Source organism: Onychomys torridus, chromosome 12 (genome assembly GCF_903995425.1).
Source record: "Onychomys torridus chromosome 12, mOncTor1.1, whole genome shotgun sequence".
NCBI lineage: Eukaryota > Metazoa > Chordata > Mammalia > Rodentia > Cricetidae > Onychomys > Onychomys torridus.
The window spans coordinates 18830445-18849119 of record NC_050454.1 but is presented as its reverse complement, the minus strand read 5'-3'; the positions used below and the strand labels follow the sequence as shown (position 1 = coordinate 18849119).

At 43.1% G+C, this 18675-nt stretch overlaps 1 protein-coding gene across 1 annotated transcript in view; it reads right to left on the bottom strand.

Annotated features, from left to right (window-relative positions):
* Positions 1-18331, bottom strand: part of Igsf11 (immunoglobulin superfamily member 11) — a 122885-nt gene extending 104554 nt beyond the window's left edge. Inside the window, exon 1 of the mRNA XM_036203867.1 lies at positions 18080-18331. Coding sequence (XP_036059760.1) covers positions 18080-18131 — 52 coding nt within the window. The 5' untranslated portion in view covers positions 18132-18331. The remainder of the gene's footprint in view (positions 1-18079) is intronic.
* Positions 18332-18675: the final 344 nt, after the last annotated feature.

Sequence of the window (18675 nt, the reverse complement as noted above, 5' to 3'; positions counted from 1 at the left end):
ACATGGTGGTAGAAACAGACAGAGATAAGCAAATAGAAGAAAAAGAAAGAGAATAAATGGCTGCTACTTGAGAGCAAAGTCTACCCACTGTTCTATTTGAGCCTCTGGCGGTCCTTTGGTGGGCTTTTGAGACCATAATTATTAATTAGGATTTATTAGTTTCTCACCATGGGGTACCCAATACACATGTGCACATACCCACCACATACACCAATTTTTAAAAATTAAATTTTTTTTTAATTGAGATGGGGGAAGTAATGTCACTTCTAACCAGAAAAAAAAAAAAAAAAAAAACCAGTAACTACACACTTGCATCTGACACAATGAGTGAAGGGAAATGCCCTAGACCTAGCAGTCACAAGATGGATGTAGAGGGCCTAGAGCTCTTGTGTACTCTTTGCACACTAGCAGAAGTAAGCATTGGCACAACCACTTTGGAAGACAGCAGTACTTACTAAAAGGAACAGGATCTGTGTCTGTGGAACATAACCTGCCAAGCTATGCTTGCCTGAGTGTGTGTAGCGGCACAGGTAATGCTCAAGGAGTCAAAGGTGCATGGCCAGGTAAAGGGATGGGACTTAGGGAAAGCCGAGTGGGGCCAGCATTCAGAAGGGACTGAGACAACCCCAGGACAAGCCACCAGAGGCTCTTAGCCACTTGCTGACCTCTGAAAACTTGACCTTCAGCCAGAATAAGCCACAGGGCTGTGTTGTGGAGATCCAGTGCCCAGATCCCAGAGTGTGTGCTGCACACTAATATCCACCACTAATACTAATGAAGGGCCATGGCTGCCTGGCTGTCAAATGGCAAGTTAATTTTATCGCTAGAAAAGGACGTGAAGAAACCACACCTCAATACTGCTGATTTCAGCACTGTGGCAGGAAAGGAATAAATCTTAGCTTCCCCTGTAGTCTAGATTCTGAACGGTGACAAACAACAACTTGGTTCTTAGTAAGGAGCCACTAAAGTGTGACTTTGGTTTTGCGTCACGCTGTACAGAAGAATTAATGATAACTGTGTTAGTCACTTTTTATCACCATGACACCCATCTGAGAAAACACTTACTGAAGATAAAGGTTTGTGTTCACAGTTCCAGAGGTCTCAGTCTGGTCCCAGCTGGCTCCACCGCACTACGCCTAGGCTGAGGTTGAACACTGTGACAGCAAACCTGTAGGACAGCTGCTCTCCTCACCTCGGGGTGGCCGGGAAGCAAGCAGCTGTGCTGCCCCTATCATGCTGGGTTCCCCTCCCTTAGTTCTCCCTGGAAATGCCCTCAGCCACGCCCGTAAGCAAGCCTTGCTGATCTCCCGGATGATCCTCAATCCAATCCGGTCTACAATGAAGATTAACCATCACGCCTTGAAAAAATGATGCATTCAGTAAATTGCTTGCTTGAGGTGCAAGCGCAAAGACTTGAGTTCAGAACCCCAGTGCTGAGGCCAGGCCTGAGGATGGAGAGATGGCTCAGCAGTGAAGAGCACTGGTTGCTCTTCCAGAAGACCTAGATTTGATTTCCAGCACCCACGTGGCAGCTCACAACTGTCTACAACTCTAGTTCCAAGGAATCTGATGCTTTCTTCTGGCCTTCATGATGTACAGGTACTCAAGCAGATGAAAACAACCATACACATAAAGTAAACTTTAAATTTAAAAAAAAATCAGGTCTAAGGATGAACACCTGTAATCTTGGTGGAGAAAAACAGAATCCCTGTGGCTCACTAGCCAGTCAGGTCTAGCTTGAATTGTCAAGCTTCAGATTCAGTGAGAGATTCTGTTTCAAAAATAAGGTACCAGAGTGATTGAGAAAAACACCCAACATCAAGCTCTGACCACACACATACACACACATCACTCATCTCGCAGATACACACACATACACAGAAGAGAGGGAGAGAGACTGATGATTAATCAAGACCAAATGTGATGATAAATACCTGTAATATCAGCACTTGAGAAATAGAGGCAAAAGGATTAGGAGTTCAAGGCCAGCCTTACCTACATAGAGGGTTCAAGGTTATCCTGACTACATGATATTCTGCTTCAAAACAAACAAAAATTAAACTAGTTATGTTGTTCTCTGACTTCCACACATGCATTGTGGCATATATACATACACACCAAGCAAAACAATAATAATAATAATTCAATGATTTGTAAAAATCTTTTTTTTTGCTTTTTTTTATAATTTAATTTTACATATCAGCCATGGGTTCCCCTGTCTTTCCCCTTTCTGCCCCTGGCCCCAACTTCCCCCCAGCCCACCCCTCATTCCCATCTCCTCCAGGGCAAAGACTCCCCTGGGGATTCAGCTCAACCTGGTAGATTCAGTACAGGCAGGTCCAGTCCCCTCCTCCCAGGCTGAGCAAAGTGTCCCTGCATAAGCCCCGGGTTCCAAACAGCCAGCTCATGCACTAAGGACAGGTCTGGGTCTCACAGACTGGGTACCTCCCAAACAGTTCAAGCTATTCAATTGTCTCACTTATCCAGAGGGCCTGATCCAGTTGGGGGCTCCTCAGCTTTTGGTTCATAGTTCATGTGTTTGTTAGTTTGGCTATTTGTCCCTGTGCTTTTCCAATCTTGGTCTCAACAATTCACACTCTTACAGTCCCTTCTCTTTCTCGACAATTGGATTCCTGGAGCTCCACCTGGGGCCTGGCCGAGGATCTCTGCATCCACTTCCATCAGTTATTGGATGAAAGTTCCAGCAGTTAGGGTATTTGGCCATCCGATCACCAGAGTAGGTCAGTTTGGGCTTTCTCTCGACCATTGCCAGTAGTCTACAGTGGAGACTGTAGACTATATCAAAATAATAATTGTATTATATCAAAATAATAATTCAATGTTTTTGTAAAATCTTAATGTAAAGAAGTCAATGAGTTACAAGTTAAGAAGTGAATGGGAATGAGCTACAAGTTAAACAAACATGGATGAATCTTAAATGCACATTCTAAGCAAAAATGACCACAACCGACTGGTGGGTTGTAGAAATTGAGGGCAGGAAGAGAGCTGAATAGGTGAAGTATGGGGAGTCTGGGAAGCACTGAAACAGATCGGATGAAAACTACAATCTGGTGGTTGAAAGGAAATGGCCCCCAAAGAGAGTGTCACTATTAGGAGGTGTGGCCTTCTTGGAGTAGGTGTGGCCTTGTTGAAGGAAGTGTGTCACTTTGGGAGTGGGCTTTGAGGTCTCCTATGCTCAAGCTATACCCACTGAGACTGTTTACTTCCTGTTGCCTGCAGATCAAGATGTAGGATTCTCAGCTCCTTCTCCAGTACCATATCTGGCCATGATAATAATGGACTGAACCTCTAAAACTGTAAGCCACCCCCATTAAATGTCTTCCTTTATAAGAAAATAGTGTCTCTTCACAGCAATAGAAACCTTAACTAAGATATATACTATCTTAGATGAATGGCTGCAATGAACCCAAGTGGGGCAGGCTATACACTTCAAAGGAAAAGATGAGAAAACTTGAAAGATGAAAACCTGTGCGGTGAGATGGGTTAATAGGTAAAGGTGCTTCCTTCCAAGCCTGATGACCTGAGTTCAATCCCAGGGTCCCCATGTGGTTGGAAGGAGACAAGTAACTCCCAAAAACTTTCCTCTGATCTATATGTGTGCATACATACATTACACACACACACACACACACACACACACACACACACACACACACAGACACACACACACACACACACACACACAATGTCATTTTGAAAATTGAAGACTAAAAACTGTCAACAGCACAACAGCAAGGTATCAGACAACTTCATGAGAACAGTTGCTTAAGTATGTAACAACCACAAAACAAGAAGGGTGAGTTAAGAAAGAACTGCCAAAAATCAGTGAAAAAAGTAACTATTGAACAACAAGTATAAGAAATAAAGTAAGTCAAGACATATTGTAACATAACCAAATTGCTTAAAAACAAAGAGAAAATCTTTAAAGCACACAAATGAGGGAGAAAAAACACATATAGAGAACCAAAAGATGGAGAGCAATTCCTGTTGGAAGGATTTAAGCTGCATGACAATGTAGAAGACTCTTCAACATTTGAAAGAAAAAAAAAAAACCTTTCAACCTAAAATTCCTCACTGGGTCAATATGGTTTCCAATAGAAGGTGGGTGACAGACATCACGATGCCACAATCCTGTCACCTTGGCACTTGGAAGGGGGGAACAGGAGCAGCGTGCAGATGTTCAAGGTCAGCCTGGGCTACATAGTAAGACTATTGCAAAATACAGATGTAGAAAAATGTACTAAAGTGGTTTCCAGATACAAAGAGATGATCGACATCACTGAAGAGAGATCTGCAGAACAGGAGATGTCCATGGGCATCCTGTGAGCAGGAAATGATAGCAGGTCTGCACCAGGAGCAAAGCCTTCTTCCCACTGGTGCCATGTGGTACCAACAGAAGCAGTGACTCCACATCTGAGCCTCACGCCTCAGCTCCATCCCCTCAGTGTCAACTACAATGTTGTTTTGTTTTGTTTTAGTTGGTTGGTTTAGTTTTTCAAGACAGGGTTTCTCTGTGTAGCTTTGTGCCTTTTTTCTGGAACTCACTCGGTAGCTCAGGCTGGCCTCGAACTCACAGAGATCCACCTGGCTCTGTCTCCCAAGTGCTGGGATTAAAGGCTTGCGCTGCCGCCACCACCACCACTGCCCAGCCAACTACAATGTTTTTGCAGGTGTCCTTTTATTCTTAAGTTTACTGGAAGTTTTTAATGGGGTTCTTGTATTTTGTCAGTTTTTCATGAATGTACTGAGATTGTGATTCATAAACTTTTAACCCGTTAAAAGGAGAATTACAAAAAGGTGTGTACTCTAGCAACAAAGATAAAGAGAGAGAAAAACCTGAGTGTTAAGGGGAACTGTGCAGATCCCTAAAGGACATCAAATGATACTCAAGCACTGAAACATACTGTGTGTGTGTGTGTGTGTGTGTGTGTGTGTGTGTGTGTGTGTGTGTGTGTGAACATGTGCAGTAGAGACCAGAAAAAACCTTGATTGCCATTTCTTTTGCATCATCCATGCTTTCCTTTTCTTTTACAGACAGGGTCTCTCACTGGCCCAGAATTCACCAAGCAAACTAGACTGACTGGCCAGCAAGACAGAACAGAGATCTGTCTGTTTCTGCCTCCCCAGCACTGGGATTACAAACATGTGTTCCAGATCCAGGCTTGTTTCACCACTGACTTTTTTCACATGGGTTCTAGAGACTGGACTTTGGTCTTTGTGGAGGGTGAGCACTCTGCCAACAAAGCTATATATCTCCCCAGCCCCACAAAACTTACCATGTGGGTCTCTATGACCCACTGCAGCCAGCAGAGTTAACAATCCACGGGAGGAATGAATGGGAGGCAAAAGGTAGCTGGTTCAACACAACTCAATAGCCAGTGTTGGTTCCAACTTGAGGAGTTGACCCCGAGTAGTTTATTTTAGGCATATTTAAGCACCATGCAATTTGGTGAAAATTTTCCTGGTGATGATTAACTCAGTCCCCTGTGCACAATAAATCTTAAGACATGACTCCATTGCAACTCTTCATAAAGACATTTTCCATAAAGGCGGGTTCCATAGATTGACTACATATGATGCCTTCCATAAAGATGGGGTCTATAGGTTGACATGCTCACAAAAGGGTCTGGAGGCAGGATCTGATGTGTTCTTAGCCACACAGATAGCATGTAGGTCACCAGGCTAGTAAACACATCTGCTGCCAGCCTTCTGTGTGGATAACAGGTGCCGCGTTCCTTCTCTGGAGGAACAAGCCTGTGTGTTAAACATTCCAGGTTCCCCCGGTGCTTATATTTGAGCACAAGGACCTCTGTGCCCCCTACATTATCCTTTAAGACTTCTGGGGTTTGTCATGATTATTGACAGGAGAGGAATGTAAAGAGAGCAATGCCTGACAGGAAACCAACCTGGTGGAGAGTAAAGGATGGATTGACATGAAGCCAGAAAACTGAAATGATATAAACTTAACATAGATACAACTTGAGAAAGGCGTGGCTGAAAATAGCAAGAAGATCACAGGGAAGAAAGATATTTAAGACTTGATGGCTTTCAGTTACCAGTCATGAAAAGAAATGAATGAGCTATGAACAGGCCAGCATTTGGAGAGTATAGTAAAGCCAAAGTCAACAGTCCTTACAATCTGGATAGTATCAGTCTACAAAATCAGGGATTTAAATACATACATACATACACACACAAAATATACGTAAAATATGATCTTTTTTCCTTAATGTATTTGAAGCAGGATGACAAATCAAAGGGTTTGCAAAGCTCAGACATGTGAAATCTGAATCCGCTCATGTGCCGCTCAGTTGGGAAATAAAGGGGCTGGAGAATGGCACAATTACCCTCTATTCCAGTCAGAGAAAGCCTGTCTGCCAAGTTCCCCTGCAGAAGAGGGTCTGGGCGGAGAGCTCGGGAGGAAGTGCTGAAGAGTGCAAATTATTTTTGTGTTCACGCACTTCATCATCATCAGTTTATAGACTATTTGTTAAACACTGAGGAGTAAGCAGATTTGATTTATTTTAATGCAGGCAGATGGCTTGGTCATGGAAATCGTGAAGAGATTTACCAAGTGACTCCATCAGATCAAGGACATTACGGAATTAAAGGGCTCTAAGAGACCCTACTGGTCTACAGCTCCCATTATACTTTCTCCTTAATGACAGAGACGATTTGACCTTGTGATTCAAAACAAGAATGGGGTGTGGGGCAAGAACAACTCATTTGTTCAAAGGACTGCACATCTTAAGAATGTACCTAGCAATATAAATTGACTAAGAGGCAACTACGGCGTGCCATGTTCTGAGGCCACTGAAACTGCAAATTAAGAACAATGTAAAGTCACAGCTCCAGAAGTATTTTTCAGGAAAAATGGCTCCTGCTTAAGTTTCTGTAGTGATCCTGGCATATGAAACTTCAGGACCACTTCTTATTGGTATGGCTTAGATTCAGGAATAACTTATCCATCTGCAGAAAAGGTTCTATTAACATGGTAACTAACGTATTAGGTGATGGGTTTATGAATCACAAAGTTATTCTGGCCCAATCAGCCTGTCTGATTCTGCCCATCTTAGAGACCATCTGGCTTTGTGTGCAAACATCTTTCACAAAAAAAAAAAAAAATGCAAAAGAACACTACCAATGGCACAAGGCCCACCAATAACACAACTGGCATTAAGCTGTGGGCTAAGCACACCCCTCAAGGCGTTCAGCTTAAAAATCAGTCATCCCGCAGGTGGCTTCAGCTTGAAGTTGTATTAAAGCTCATGGGCTTCTCATTTTTAATCAGTGATGCAACAGTGAAAAGCTTCTCCGCTGTGTGATCTACAAGCTAAAACTTGGAAATCTGCCTGTCTTAACTAAACACAAACATCATCAGAGTCAAGCAAAAGGATCCCATGCAGCCACTGTGATAAAAAAAGATACTCACCATATTCATATCCTCCATTGAACGACCCCCCTTCTGACACAGAATCTGTCTGAGATATAACAGATCTAAGGTTGGGAAGGGAGCACAAACACATCTTGCAAAGTGAGCAGACATCAATCTCAAAGTGAAAATTTAATATTATTTACATCTTAACTACTTATTATAATATTTACAACAGATTATTGGTGAAATTATTAAGGCCACTCCACATAGTTAAAAGGGAGGTTCATTTTGTGGGGTAACTTACAAATGAAGGGATAGGTTGAAGGGTCTGGGAAAGGTATGGTGCAGTACAGCGGTGTTCTCTGGAGAACTCTGCTCGGTCTACCTCCAGAGTCCAGGGTCCTGGAACCAAGAGAGGCCTCTCCTCTTGATCCTGGGTCTTCAGCGTCCTCCCTCAGCCCCACCTTGTGGGCGTGACCATTACCAAAGCCTCAATGGGTGTTGGAACTTCCAGGCCAAGGCTGGAATGGCTACCCACTACATCTCCCCTCTTTGTCTAAATAAGAAGGTTCTAACCTAATACAAGGTTATATACAAAGAAATGGTTATCAAATATTGTCCATGAGTAATGAGGGATAATGACCTAGATAAGTTGGAACTACAATCAATGCAAATAATATCAAGCAAAAAACATATAGTAAAATCCAGGGAAGTCTAGAGCATGGGTAGGTGGCATGTTACAAAGATCATTCCAAAAGGTGTCCTATCCTAAAGAACCTGAGTCTAATATTTAATATATTCTATCTACGATAATATATATATATATATATATATATATATATATATACTAAGTTGTAACTATAACTGCTAGTCTAGGTTAGGAGACGATCTAACTTCCTAGAACTCATCTTACCATGGATGAAGAAGAAAAAAAAAGTCAAATAACTACTTTTGTGAAAGTTTTATGTTAAAACCAGCAAAAAATATCTTCAGCTTGCTTTGCTACCAATGGCCTTACCACTAGAAACTAAAAGAATAGATTCCATAATCTAATTCCTTCATCCCCCAGGTAAATGCAAGCCTGGAGAAGAAATGCCCAGGTCACCTCTCCAGTGTGTACTCTGTACAGACCACCCATCTCCCTGACCTAAAAAGGCTGATTAATCCTTACAACTGCCCCTAAGCATTTGCTATATGACAGGTGTTATGCTAGACCCCTACTAATGCTGGGTGATGTTTAATTTAGTTTTCCTCAGTATAAGAAAAAAGTCCCTCTCCTTCACAAGATAAATTCAAGCTTCGGCTTTACATAACACTCATAAGGTCACGGGGAAAATAAATAGCAAGGTGCTGATTTTAAACTTGGTCTGACTGATTAGAAAAGTGCATGATATATGAGTAAGGGGGGTCAAGATCATGATGGGGAAATCTACAGAGACAACTGAACCAAGCTCATAGGAATTCATGAACATTAGACCAACCGCTGTGGAACCTGCAAGGGACCAGACTAGACCCTCTGCATATAGCAGATATATGTGTAGCTGGGTCTGTCTGGGGGGGCCCTGGCATTTTGATCAAGATCTATCCCCAGTGCATGAGCTGGCTTTCTGGATCCCATTACCTATGGTCAGACACTTTGCTCACCCTTTATGCAGTGGGGAGGGGCTTGGTCCTGCCTCAACTGAATGTACCAGGCTTAGCTATCCCCCTCAGGGAAGAATATACCCTTTTGGATGAGGGGATAATGGGGCGGGGGGAGGGAGGCATGGGGGAGTGGGAGGAGGGATGGGAGGATCTGTGGTTGATATGTAAAATGAATAAAAAAATTTTAAAAAGAAAAGTACATGAGCTTTTGCACAGTGCTCTTCCCCCCAATGAGTTAGATGTGTACATGCAAGTACTTCTACTTTGGGAAAATGGACTACAGAAATGCCTACATAGATGTACAGGCTGTATCTACAAATACATTAACTATAAAATCACTGATGTCAAAAAGATATAGACAACATAAAGGTACAAGAATGAGGAAATAAACCATGGCCTCTATGTGCTATGAAGTACTAAAATGCTATGCAAAGAATGGAATGAACACATGCTACTGATGGGGAATGGGTCCAGCGTTAACTTACGGAGCTTTAAAAATAAATTAGACCATTATGTTGTGGACTGATTTTAAGAAGAAACTGATCTGTATGTGGGTTTGTTTTCTGCTTCCAATAAAGTCTAGACCCATGCACAGAAAACCAGGGTATCCAGTGGGTGCAAGTCAGGACTGAATCATTGCTTATATACATCCATGTAAAATGATGGTGTTGCCCTTGAGATTAAAAATTACACCATAAAATAAACATATAAGCATATCTCACTTAATGCCACCGTATGTAGCACATATTATATACTGTCTCCAAAATAAAGGATCTAACATCCCATTGCCACAACACTAGCACTCCCAGCACAGATGTGAGCCTCAAACCCTTTCAGAAAGTCTGTGGGATGAAGATGGACATTCTCAGTAACAATAAAGCGCTGTTTCCCTCTCACCCGGTGCTGACATCTGCAGGGATGGGGCGGCGCAGAGGCTGTGGTGGGTGAAATGGCTGGTGCCTTATCACTTGGGGCCAAGGCTGTGGCAATAAGCTGTACTGGCAGGCCCTGGTGTCCTCCCCACGACACACTCATCAACGTGAGGAAAAAGTTCTAGTTTCGCCAACACCGTTGATAAAAACGTAACTGTCATCTGACTAGCTCCTGACCTTTATCTTCAACAGTACTCTGCGTCACACATCAGTCACGCGTGCTACACACCAAAGAAAGTGGCTATCCCAAGGGAAAGCACACTACAACCAACCATGTGTGCTCAGAACTCAGAGAACACACCATTTTCTTAGTCTACCACATGGACTTGAAAGAGCAACAGAAAGACGAAGGATGGTGGTTGAGATTCCAGACCTGACGGAAGTTTTGTCAAAACTGGACAAAGTGAAACTATCCTTTCGTATCGAGGACTAAGGGGGTCCAGCCCTTCATTAGTCCCCTCCCAGGGTCCGGGAAGAATCTACAAGCAGCTGATAATTAATCTTTGAGGATAAGAAGTGAATCTATGTACACGAAACTCCTTAGTCCATACACTTTATTATTCTGTGATGGTTCTCTCTCTACACAGCTTCTATTCTGCTCTCGTGCCTAGCTCCTTTCTTTCCTGATTCATCTGCTCTCTCCTCTAAGTTCTATCAATTCCTTCATCTTAATTCCGCCCCATCTAGGTTCTCATCCATCTAGTTCCTTCCCATCTCAGATCCTCTCTCATCTCCTACTCGCTCATCTTGCTCTTCCTCATCTTGTTCTTTCCCGTCTGGCTCTTCCTCATCTTCCATCTCGTTCCTCTAGTACTCTCTTTTAGCCCTTTAATCTAGTTCTTTCCCCCATCTAGTCCGTTCCTCTCCAGTTCTTACCCATCTAGTTCTTCTGTTCTCTTTTCTCTGCCTCATCCTCAGGTTCTCTAGTCAAAATCCTCCTTCTCCCTCTCAGTTCTCCGACTCCCCCAGTTCTCTAGGGTATTCAGTTATGAACCCAAGCAAGCCATAGTGATCCTCTGCCTCAGCAAGGTCACCAGGTTTGAATTCTTACAGGGTCATAAAGGCAGGTAAGAATTTTCCTCAGGCAGTGGCTCTCAGGCTTTCTATCACAACCCAATATGGGAGTGGAAAAAGAGGAGGTCAACTGAGTGCTAATGACCGGTTAGTATATCAAAAGGGGGATCTCTGTGCTCAGTCTACATTCCTAGAAGTGGTTAGATAAGAAGTTAAGGGTCTATAAAGTTAGTGAGGCTCAAAGAAAGAAGGGTCGCAGCTAAATTGTATTTAAGGTCCACCTGACCTAAGTGGTATCTCCTTGTGGGATTTACCTTAAATCAGGAGACTAGCATGTGGTGGTCTGGACTGTTATTTCTGTTAGTCCTTGAAAGTGGCTGAGGGAGATAGCTGATTCCAGTGCTGAAAGGGGAGAAACGGATGGGCTGGGGGGAAGGAAGCCTTTCCTGAGGCTGTTCTCCAAATACCTTGAAGGTATGTCCAGAGAGTGAACGGTCCACATTGTTAGCAATTCTTAGGGAAAAATCAATTGGGAAAACTATGAAGGCACACATGATCTTCATAACAGAAGACAGCTGATATATATCAAGCCAAATAACACCAAATGCTCCTTGGGATTTGGCTTCCTCTGAAGGAATTCCTTGATCCCCTCAAGCAGTGGCTTTGCCATAACCAGCTGAGTTCTTATAATATACTCCTGCGGCCCATAGCACTTTGGAGTTGTGACTGTCAATGACAAAACTGGAGCGAGTATTCAAATGTTACAAAGTTAGTATCCGCATTGTGCACTTAGAACTCCAGAAGACTGTTCTGAAGTAATCTGAGGCAAAAAGACAACTGTCATTTTATATTCTATAGTGTAACATATATCAACAGTTAAGCCAATGAATCAATATTTTCCGGGAGTTGGGGTGTAATATTAATACAAAAAAAAAGATGTATGTGTTAATTATCTACTCAAAGCCCAAGACAAATCAACAGATTTTTTGATATGGTAAGTGTGAAATACTTAATGACATGTCCAATTCCACACTGCAACCAATCTTTAACAAATGTATCACATTCTGGAAAAATAGTGAAAGTATCCAAAATTATATCACATTTTGGAATAATATTAAGAGTTTCCAAAATTATATGAAAATACCAGATCAGACAAACTTCCTACACTTTGATAAAACCAAAACAATGGATTATAATGCAGAGGAGACAGAAAGAAGTGTAATGCTGATAAGCCAAACCTTAAAGAGACTTCCAAAAATATCAAACAGAAATACTCATGTTATTTGGTTTGGGTGGGAATAATCACTTGTCAGGAAAATGTTACTTCTGTTCATATCTCAGATTTTTTAGTGAGCCTCTGATTTAATTTTTAATTTCTAGCATAGTAAATATAGATACACTCTACATGAACAAAGCACTCTGTGACCCTTGGCAATCTTTAAGGCCAGAAGTACCTTTGCAATTGGGTAATATGTTTCTCACAAGCTCTACTGTCTTAAGTCTTGGCCAGTGAGAGCTGATACACATGGGCAACACTGTAAGTCAGCTGCAGATTAACCAATGAAAGCCTAAAAGCACACTAGCCCCCCATGAAGATGCTGGCCTCATGGGAGTGATGCTTAGTGTGTCGTAGCCTGTTTTTGCTGTGTATTTGTGTTTTGACAGATGATCTTGGCCCAGGGGCTGACAGGGGTGCCTAACAGTGATGCTCCTAGTCCAAAGAAACAAGGTAGCTCTGTGATGGACATTTGGTGTTGGCTGAGAGTTAAGCCTACTCAAGCACATGGTTGGGGATTGGGTGATGAGCAGTAGATGAGTTCCAACATCGTGGGCTTGCATAAACTATGAATGAAGGGAAAAAAAATCCAGAGTTTTAGGGACAATGAGAGGGGAGGGGCCATAAAAGTGTTATATGACTCCATCCTTGGAAAGCAAGTTCTAATGTGCAGACCTAAGGGTTTGACAATGTACCAGGTATGAAAGTAGGGAGCTTCAGGTTTCATTGAACTGCCTAAAGCCTGAGATTATTTTACTACAAAGAGCAAAACCTTCAGAATCACACAGGGGAAAACATACTTCAAAAAAAATCAACAAAATCACAGATCAAAAGCTGTGAGTACTTATAGTTTACATTTCCAAACAATTCACAGAATTTTTTTGAAACTATGAAGATAAATCTGTCACCTCTTCTACAAAATATATACCAAACCTTAGTATATCTTATATAATATGCATAATACATATTACAGATATATAATTATATAATAGACTGACACACAAGGCATACCAATTCCTAAAAGAAATGACAAGAGAGTCTACAATATTTTTTTAAAGGAAAATAATATTCTTTTCAAGTATTTCAAGAACACGCACAGAGTGACCTTCACAGAACGTAGTACTCAGTATTCCCTCATGCGCCCACCCATGCCCAGCAGCTGAGACAATCTCTGCATCTGTTTTATTGGTGTAAAATGAGTAACCAGATGCAGCCAAGAATGACTAAACTGATCACCTTCGAAGAACCTGATGCTATCAGCAGAAACAGACTCCATAACAGACTCCAAAACAGGCGAGAAGGAGGAGGAAAGAGAAATGAAAAGAACGGACATTAGCGAGAAGCCGGTAGGGGAATTTTGCATAAGCAGTGCTATGACCCATGAGACACTGGACAGGGGTCGAGGGAGACGTCCGCTCTATGATGACCTTTTTTGTTTCCAGTGGTGAGATTTCCAACAGGCTCTTCTCGTTTCAGAGTTTTAAAATATTCAACTAAGGAATCTTTTAGGACTGAGCAAACTGTGGCTCCATGACGACAAGGTTGTGTTCACAATGTCACCCTGTGACCCTAGTGAAAACATGGCATCTACTTTCCTATTCCACAAACCTAATGTACTTTAACCCTAAATCCTGACCTACCATCAGCAGAAGCCACCATTAACTTAATTCTCTGAAAAATTCTTCTAAAAAAAATATGTGGTACCCGTACTTCCTGAGCTCAGTGCCTTCTTCCAGGATTTAAACTTCCTTACTTTTCTCATGAAAGTACATCTCTAATAATATCAGTTTACCTTCCTCTTAAGATCCAAAAGTTTAGTGAACGGAAATGAGTCGACTTTTTCAAAAGACTACCCATTAAGCAATCTTCGTCCTCACTGGCAAATTTGTATTGGTTTCATCCTAACCTAATCAGAAAAGTTGAGTGATTACTTATTACAATCCGCTTCTTCCTATAATACAGGAGTGAGGCAGAGCCACACATTGTAGCAGCTCCATAGTCAGTGATGCTGGCCACACTGGGGCGGAGTGCTGGGGAAGGGCTCATCTGCAAATTAGAAAACTCATTTCTCCCTCTGACTTCCCATGTCTTCAACAAATGCAAGCCACTGCTGAAGTCAGTCTCCTGAACACGGAAATCCTACATGAGGGATGTCAACTACCCAAACTTACACAGCAAGAAAAACATCATGGTTTCAAGACGTGCTTGACTGCTGTCCTACGCTGATGACAGACCTCCAATCAGATGACTTTGGAAGGCCACCCAGGAACTGACAACCTCTCTGAAGCCAGTTGCTCACAGAAGTGTGATCAGGAGAGGACTTGACACCCTCCAGATGGTCAGGAGGGGTGCTGTTCTTGGAGAGCAGGCTGAGACCTGTTGGTGCCAGCTAGTCCTCATCAAAGGGGAAATTTAGAGTGATTCTGCTTATCGCTAGAGGCAAGACGAGAAATTCAGCAACCCTACTTCAGAAGGCCAAACATACGTAAAAGCTGAGGGAGGCGAAATAAATTGTTATGATCGGCCCAGATAACAACAGACCTAGAACCCTTATTTTAAATAAACTGGTTCTAGTGGAGATCGGTAGAAAGATCACCCTTCATTGTATATAGCCTGGGTTCGACCACAGTACTCACTATGTGACCTAAGAGGGCCTCAAACTGGCAATCTTCCTGTCTCGGCCTCCCAAGTGCTGGGATTACACACATGCACCACCACAACAGGTTTAGAGATAATTTGAATGGGAAAGCAACAATTCCCCAACTTGGTTCCCACTCAGGAAACACTGCCCACCCCTCATTTCCTGTCACTGGGACGATACAGAATCTTGTGCCCCAGCATATCACCTTGTTTGCCACTACATCACATGGCTTAAGTATGAAGATTCAAACGGGAATTTTTGTTATAGGTGTTTCTACTACTGAGGTGTGAAAACACATTTGAAAATGTGCCACTTGCTGTCACCAGGGGGTAAGAGCCCAAACAAGCACCTTCGCCATTGCATCATCATCTGGGGTCTGATAACAGTTCTAAGCATAACATTATAAAAATTCTGAATGACTTAACGCTTAAACGGCTTCCCAAGTACTGTACGCTGAGTAAGCTAAACTTCTCTAAAATTTTCACCTGGTATCTGTCATCTTTCCAGAGGGTCAAACTACAGATTTTGACTAAAAAGTGAGGTCTTCCAAAAACAGTTACATAATTAAACTTAAAGCTGAGAAGTGGAAATTTAAATCAGCCTCTCCAAATGCCAACACTAAAAGATTCGTGGCTCTTTGTTTTTTATATGGCCCCCCTTTTTTAACACACTTCCTCAAATTCTGCAAAATTACCTGCTATTTCAAAGAATCCCAAGTAGAAAGAAGTATTTCAGATGTTTCTTGTTTATTTGTACATAAGAGTCTGATTATGTAGCCTTGGCTGGCTTGGAACTCACTTTGTAAACCAGGTTAGCCTTGAACTCACTGAGATTCACCTGCCTCTGCCTCCTGAGTGCTGAAAGTTGTGCACCACCATATCTGGCTCATTTAAACTATGTCTAAGTCATTGAAGGAATTATACAGAAGTAAACTTTTCTAACAAAATTCCCTGTGAACTTATTTCACAGAAATTTAATAAAAATAACAGCAATGCTCATTTTCCTTCTTTTGTTGAAGAGAAGTATACTTCTGGTATACTATTCCTCCATCACTGCTGTTGGTCACTTATCCGGAATCCAACCTCCCTCCCTTATAACAGAGCCAACACCACAGAAATCCTAAAGATACACCACAATTCACTCAAACCAATGTTGCCACTGCCTGGTTCAAGAACTCAGTAGGGACAAAACATTCTCCTGGACACCAGAAACAGCAAGACCCACTCTCTCAGCACATCAGCCAATAAGGAAACATCCCTGTGGCCTTTCCCAGGAAGAAGCCCTAAGTCAGCACTCAACTCTACCCACCATCTCCACCCTCCCTCTGCCCTTCCTCTGCTCTTCCAACTAGAAGCCAGCCCTCTCAAGAACATGCCTCTGCACTTTCCCTTCATATATGTTTTATTCCCACTGTTCCTTGAGCTACAAAAGCCCAACCACTCTCAATTTACATCCTCTAAATTCTATGCAATCATAGTCCAGATCAAAAGTTAACTTTTCAGTGAATAATAAAGAGCCCCTGGTGTGGCTAGCAAATGTTACTCATCATGTATCTGCCGCACCATAAATTATTTGTGCATGCTGATAGTCTTTTTAAGAAAGAAAATCTCCTAAGGGCTGCAGACAAACTTTATATCCAACCACCGTCTTCCTGTCCGACCCACCCACCAAATGCCCAAGTGCACCCAGTGGTAGCAACGAAAGTATCTGTTGAACAGAGAAACACATTTTTTTAAGGATGAAAAGAGGCTCTACAGAATAGACTATCCCGGAGATTGAAACTATGCTGGAAATCCTCGGCGGCATTATAGTAGTAAGCAGAGAGAGTTCTACCCAAAGCAAAGGCATCAGATGACTAGGTCCAGCTGATTCTAGAAATGAAATGACCTCTTTAAAAGTACTGCCTAATCAATTCAAAGTCAACCCAAACCCAAACTATTGGCCAACAGACCAAGTTTAACAATAGATTTTTCTATCAAAAACATTTCAGCTGCTCTTACAGCAACATGTATAACGTTCCAGCTGTGTTCAAGGATTGTAAGAAACATCTCTGTATCCTCTTGTGTCCCCTTTGACAGAAGGGTAGAGAAGCAGGACCTACTCAAAGTGGTAAACAACAAAAACAGTTTGAAAGCCCAAGTGCCGAAAAGTACATATCGGTGTGTATGACACAATTATCTGCATACTGTCACTAAAAATACGTGTACTGAACTTCAAGTCAGAACAATGATGTTTTCACCTTCCCTGGCATCTACTAAAAAAAGGTACACTTACTGGTTTCTCCTCTACTAGGTGAACAGTCTAAAACTGGGTTACTTTCAAGTTAGACATAAAAAAAAAAAAAAATGACTGGAAAGCTACAGAGAGATTTCTAGAGAGATCTAGATCTAGAGATTTCTCTAAAGAGAAATACAGTTCACCACAGCACTCGACATCACTAAACTAGCTTGGTAAATAAAGGCCTTCAGAACAAATTTCCGTAAACCTCAGCAACCAATTAGTTGAGACAGAAAACTTGATTGCATAAAACAATTGCACACACAAAGGCAGCATTGTATAAAATGAAATTCAGAGCCTACATATGATGGCTATTGAGAAGGGGGGACAAAATGCAAGAAAAAAAAATAAAGAAATTAAATTTGAATAAGCAAATACTTTCAAATTCTCCCTCAGACTGCTACATTCTACGTACTTTTATGAGGCAACTTAGGTCCTTCGGTTATGAAACTAAGAGTGTAAATAAACTTTGCTTTCCGATGTAATCGAGTAGACTAATGCATTTTTAAGGGGGGGGGGGCAGATTGTTAATCCTGCGTGAGCTTTAAATGTAATAATGCAGCTACCTTTTTAAAAAATTGCGAACGTGTTTTAATCAATGTAATTCTTTCAAAATCTCGATCTCCTTAAACCTTGCGGTAAAGCTACAAAGTTTTCCTCCGGAGCCTTCTAGTCACGGCAAGCGATTCTAAACACGATTTCTAACCGGACCGGCAGCCGGAGTTCGTTCCGGGAAGTGGCGGCCAGGAGCCGCACAGGGGTTACCGCGCTCGGGGACACCTGGGTGACGATGCGGGCCTCCCCCGACTTCCCGGGACCACGGGTTCCGGGCACCTGCGGGAGGGAGCCAACAGGCTCGGTCCCCGCCGCCGCGAGGACCGTCTGGGCTACTTACTCACCGAGCAGCGACAGGAGCAGCCAGGACGCCGGAGCGGAGCGCCGCCGAGGCATGCCGGGGCCGCCGCGGGAGCCGCCGTCCGCCGGGCTCCGAGGCGGCGGGGTGCGGCAGGGACCGAGCGGGACACGGGAGCGCAGAGGCCGCTCCGCTCCGCCGAGGCTCGGGGCAGGCTCGGGCGTCCCGGGCTCGCCGGCCGCCGCGGCCACTCCCCCCGGCTCCCGCCAGCTAGTCCCTAGCCAGGGGCTCGGCGCCGCCGCCTGCCCGCTCGCCCAGCGGTCTCCAGGGCAACCGCGGCTCCAGCGCGACGCCTGGCGGCCACCGGCAAAACGCCCAGAACGCACAGCTGGCGGGGCTCCGGCCCACCTGCTCTGGCGGTCCTGAACTCTGCAAGGACAGATGGGGCAGGACCTGAAACCCAGAGTGGCCTCCCTCAGGTCCGACATGTCTTTTGGCTGCAGTTATAGACAGTTCCTACTCTGGCCATTTCTCTTTCTAGTCTCTCCCCAAACCCAATTAATCTGGAAGAACCTCCTAACCAGTATTGTCATTGTTGACTCTTAGGAGAGTTAGCCTCTCCCAGAGATGAGTTCCCTTATC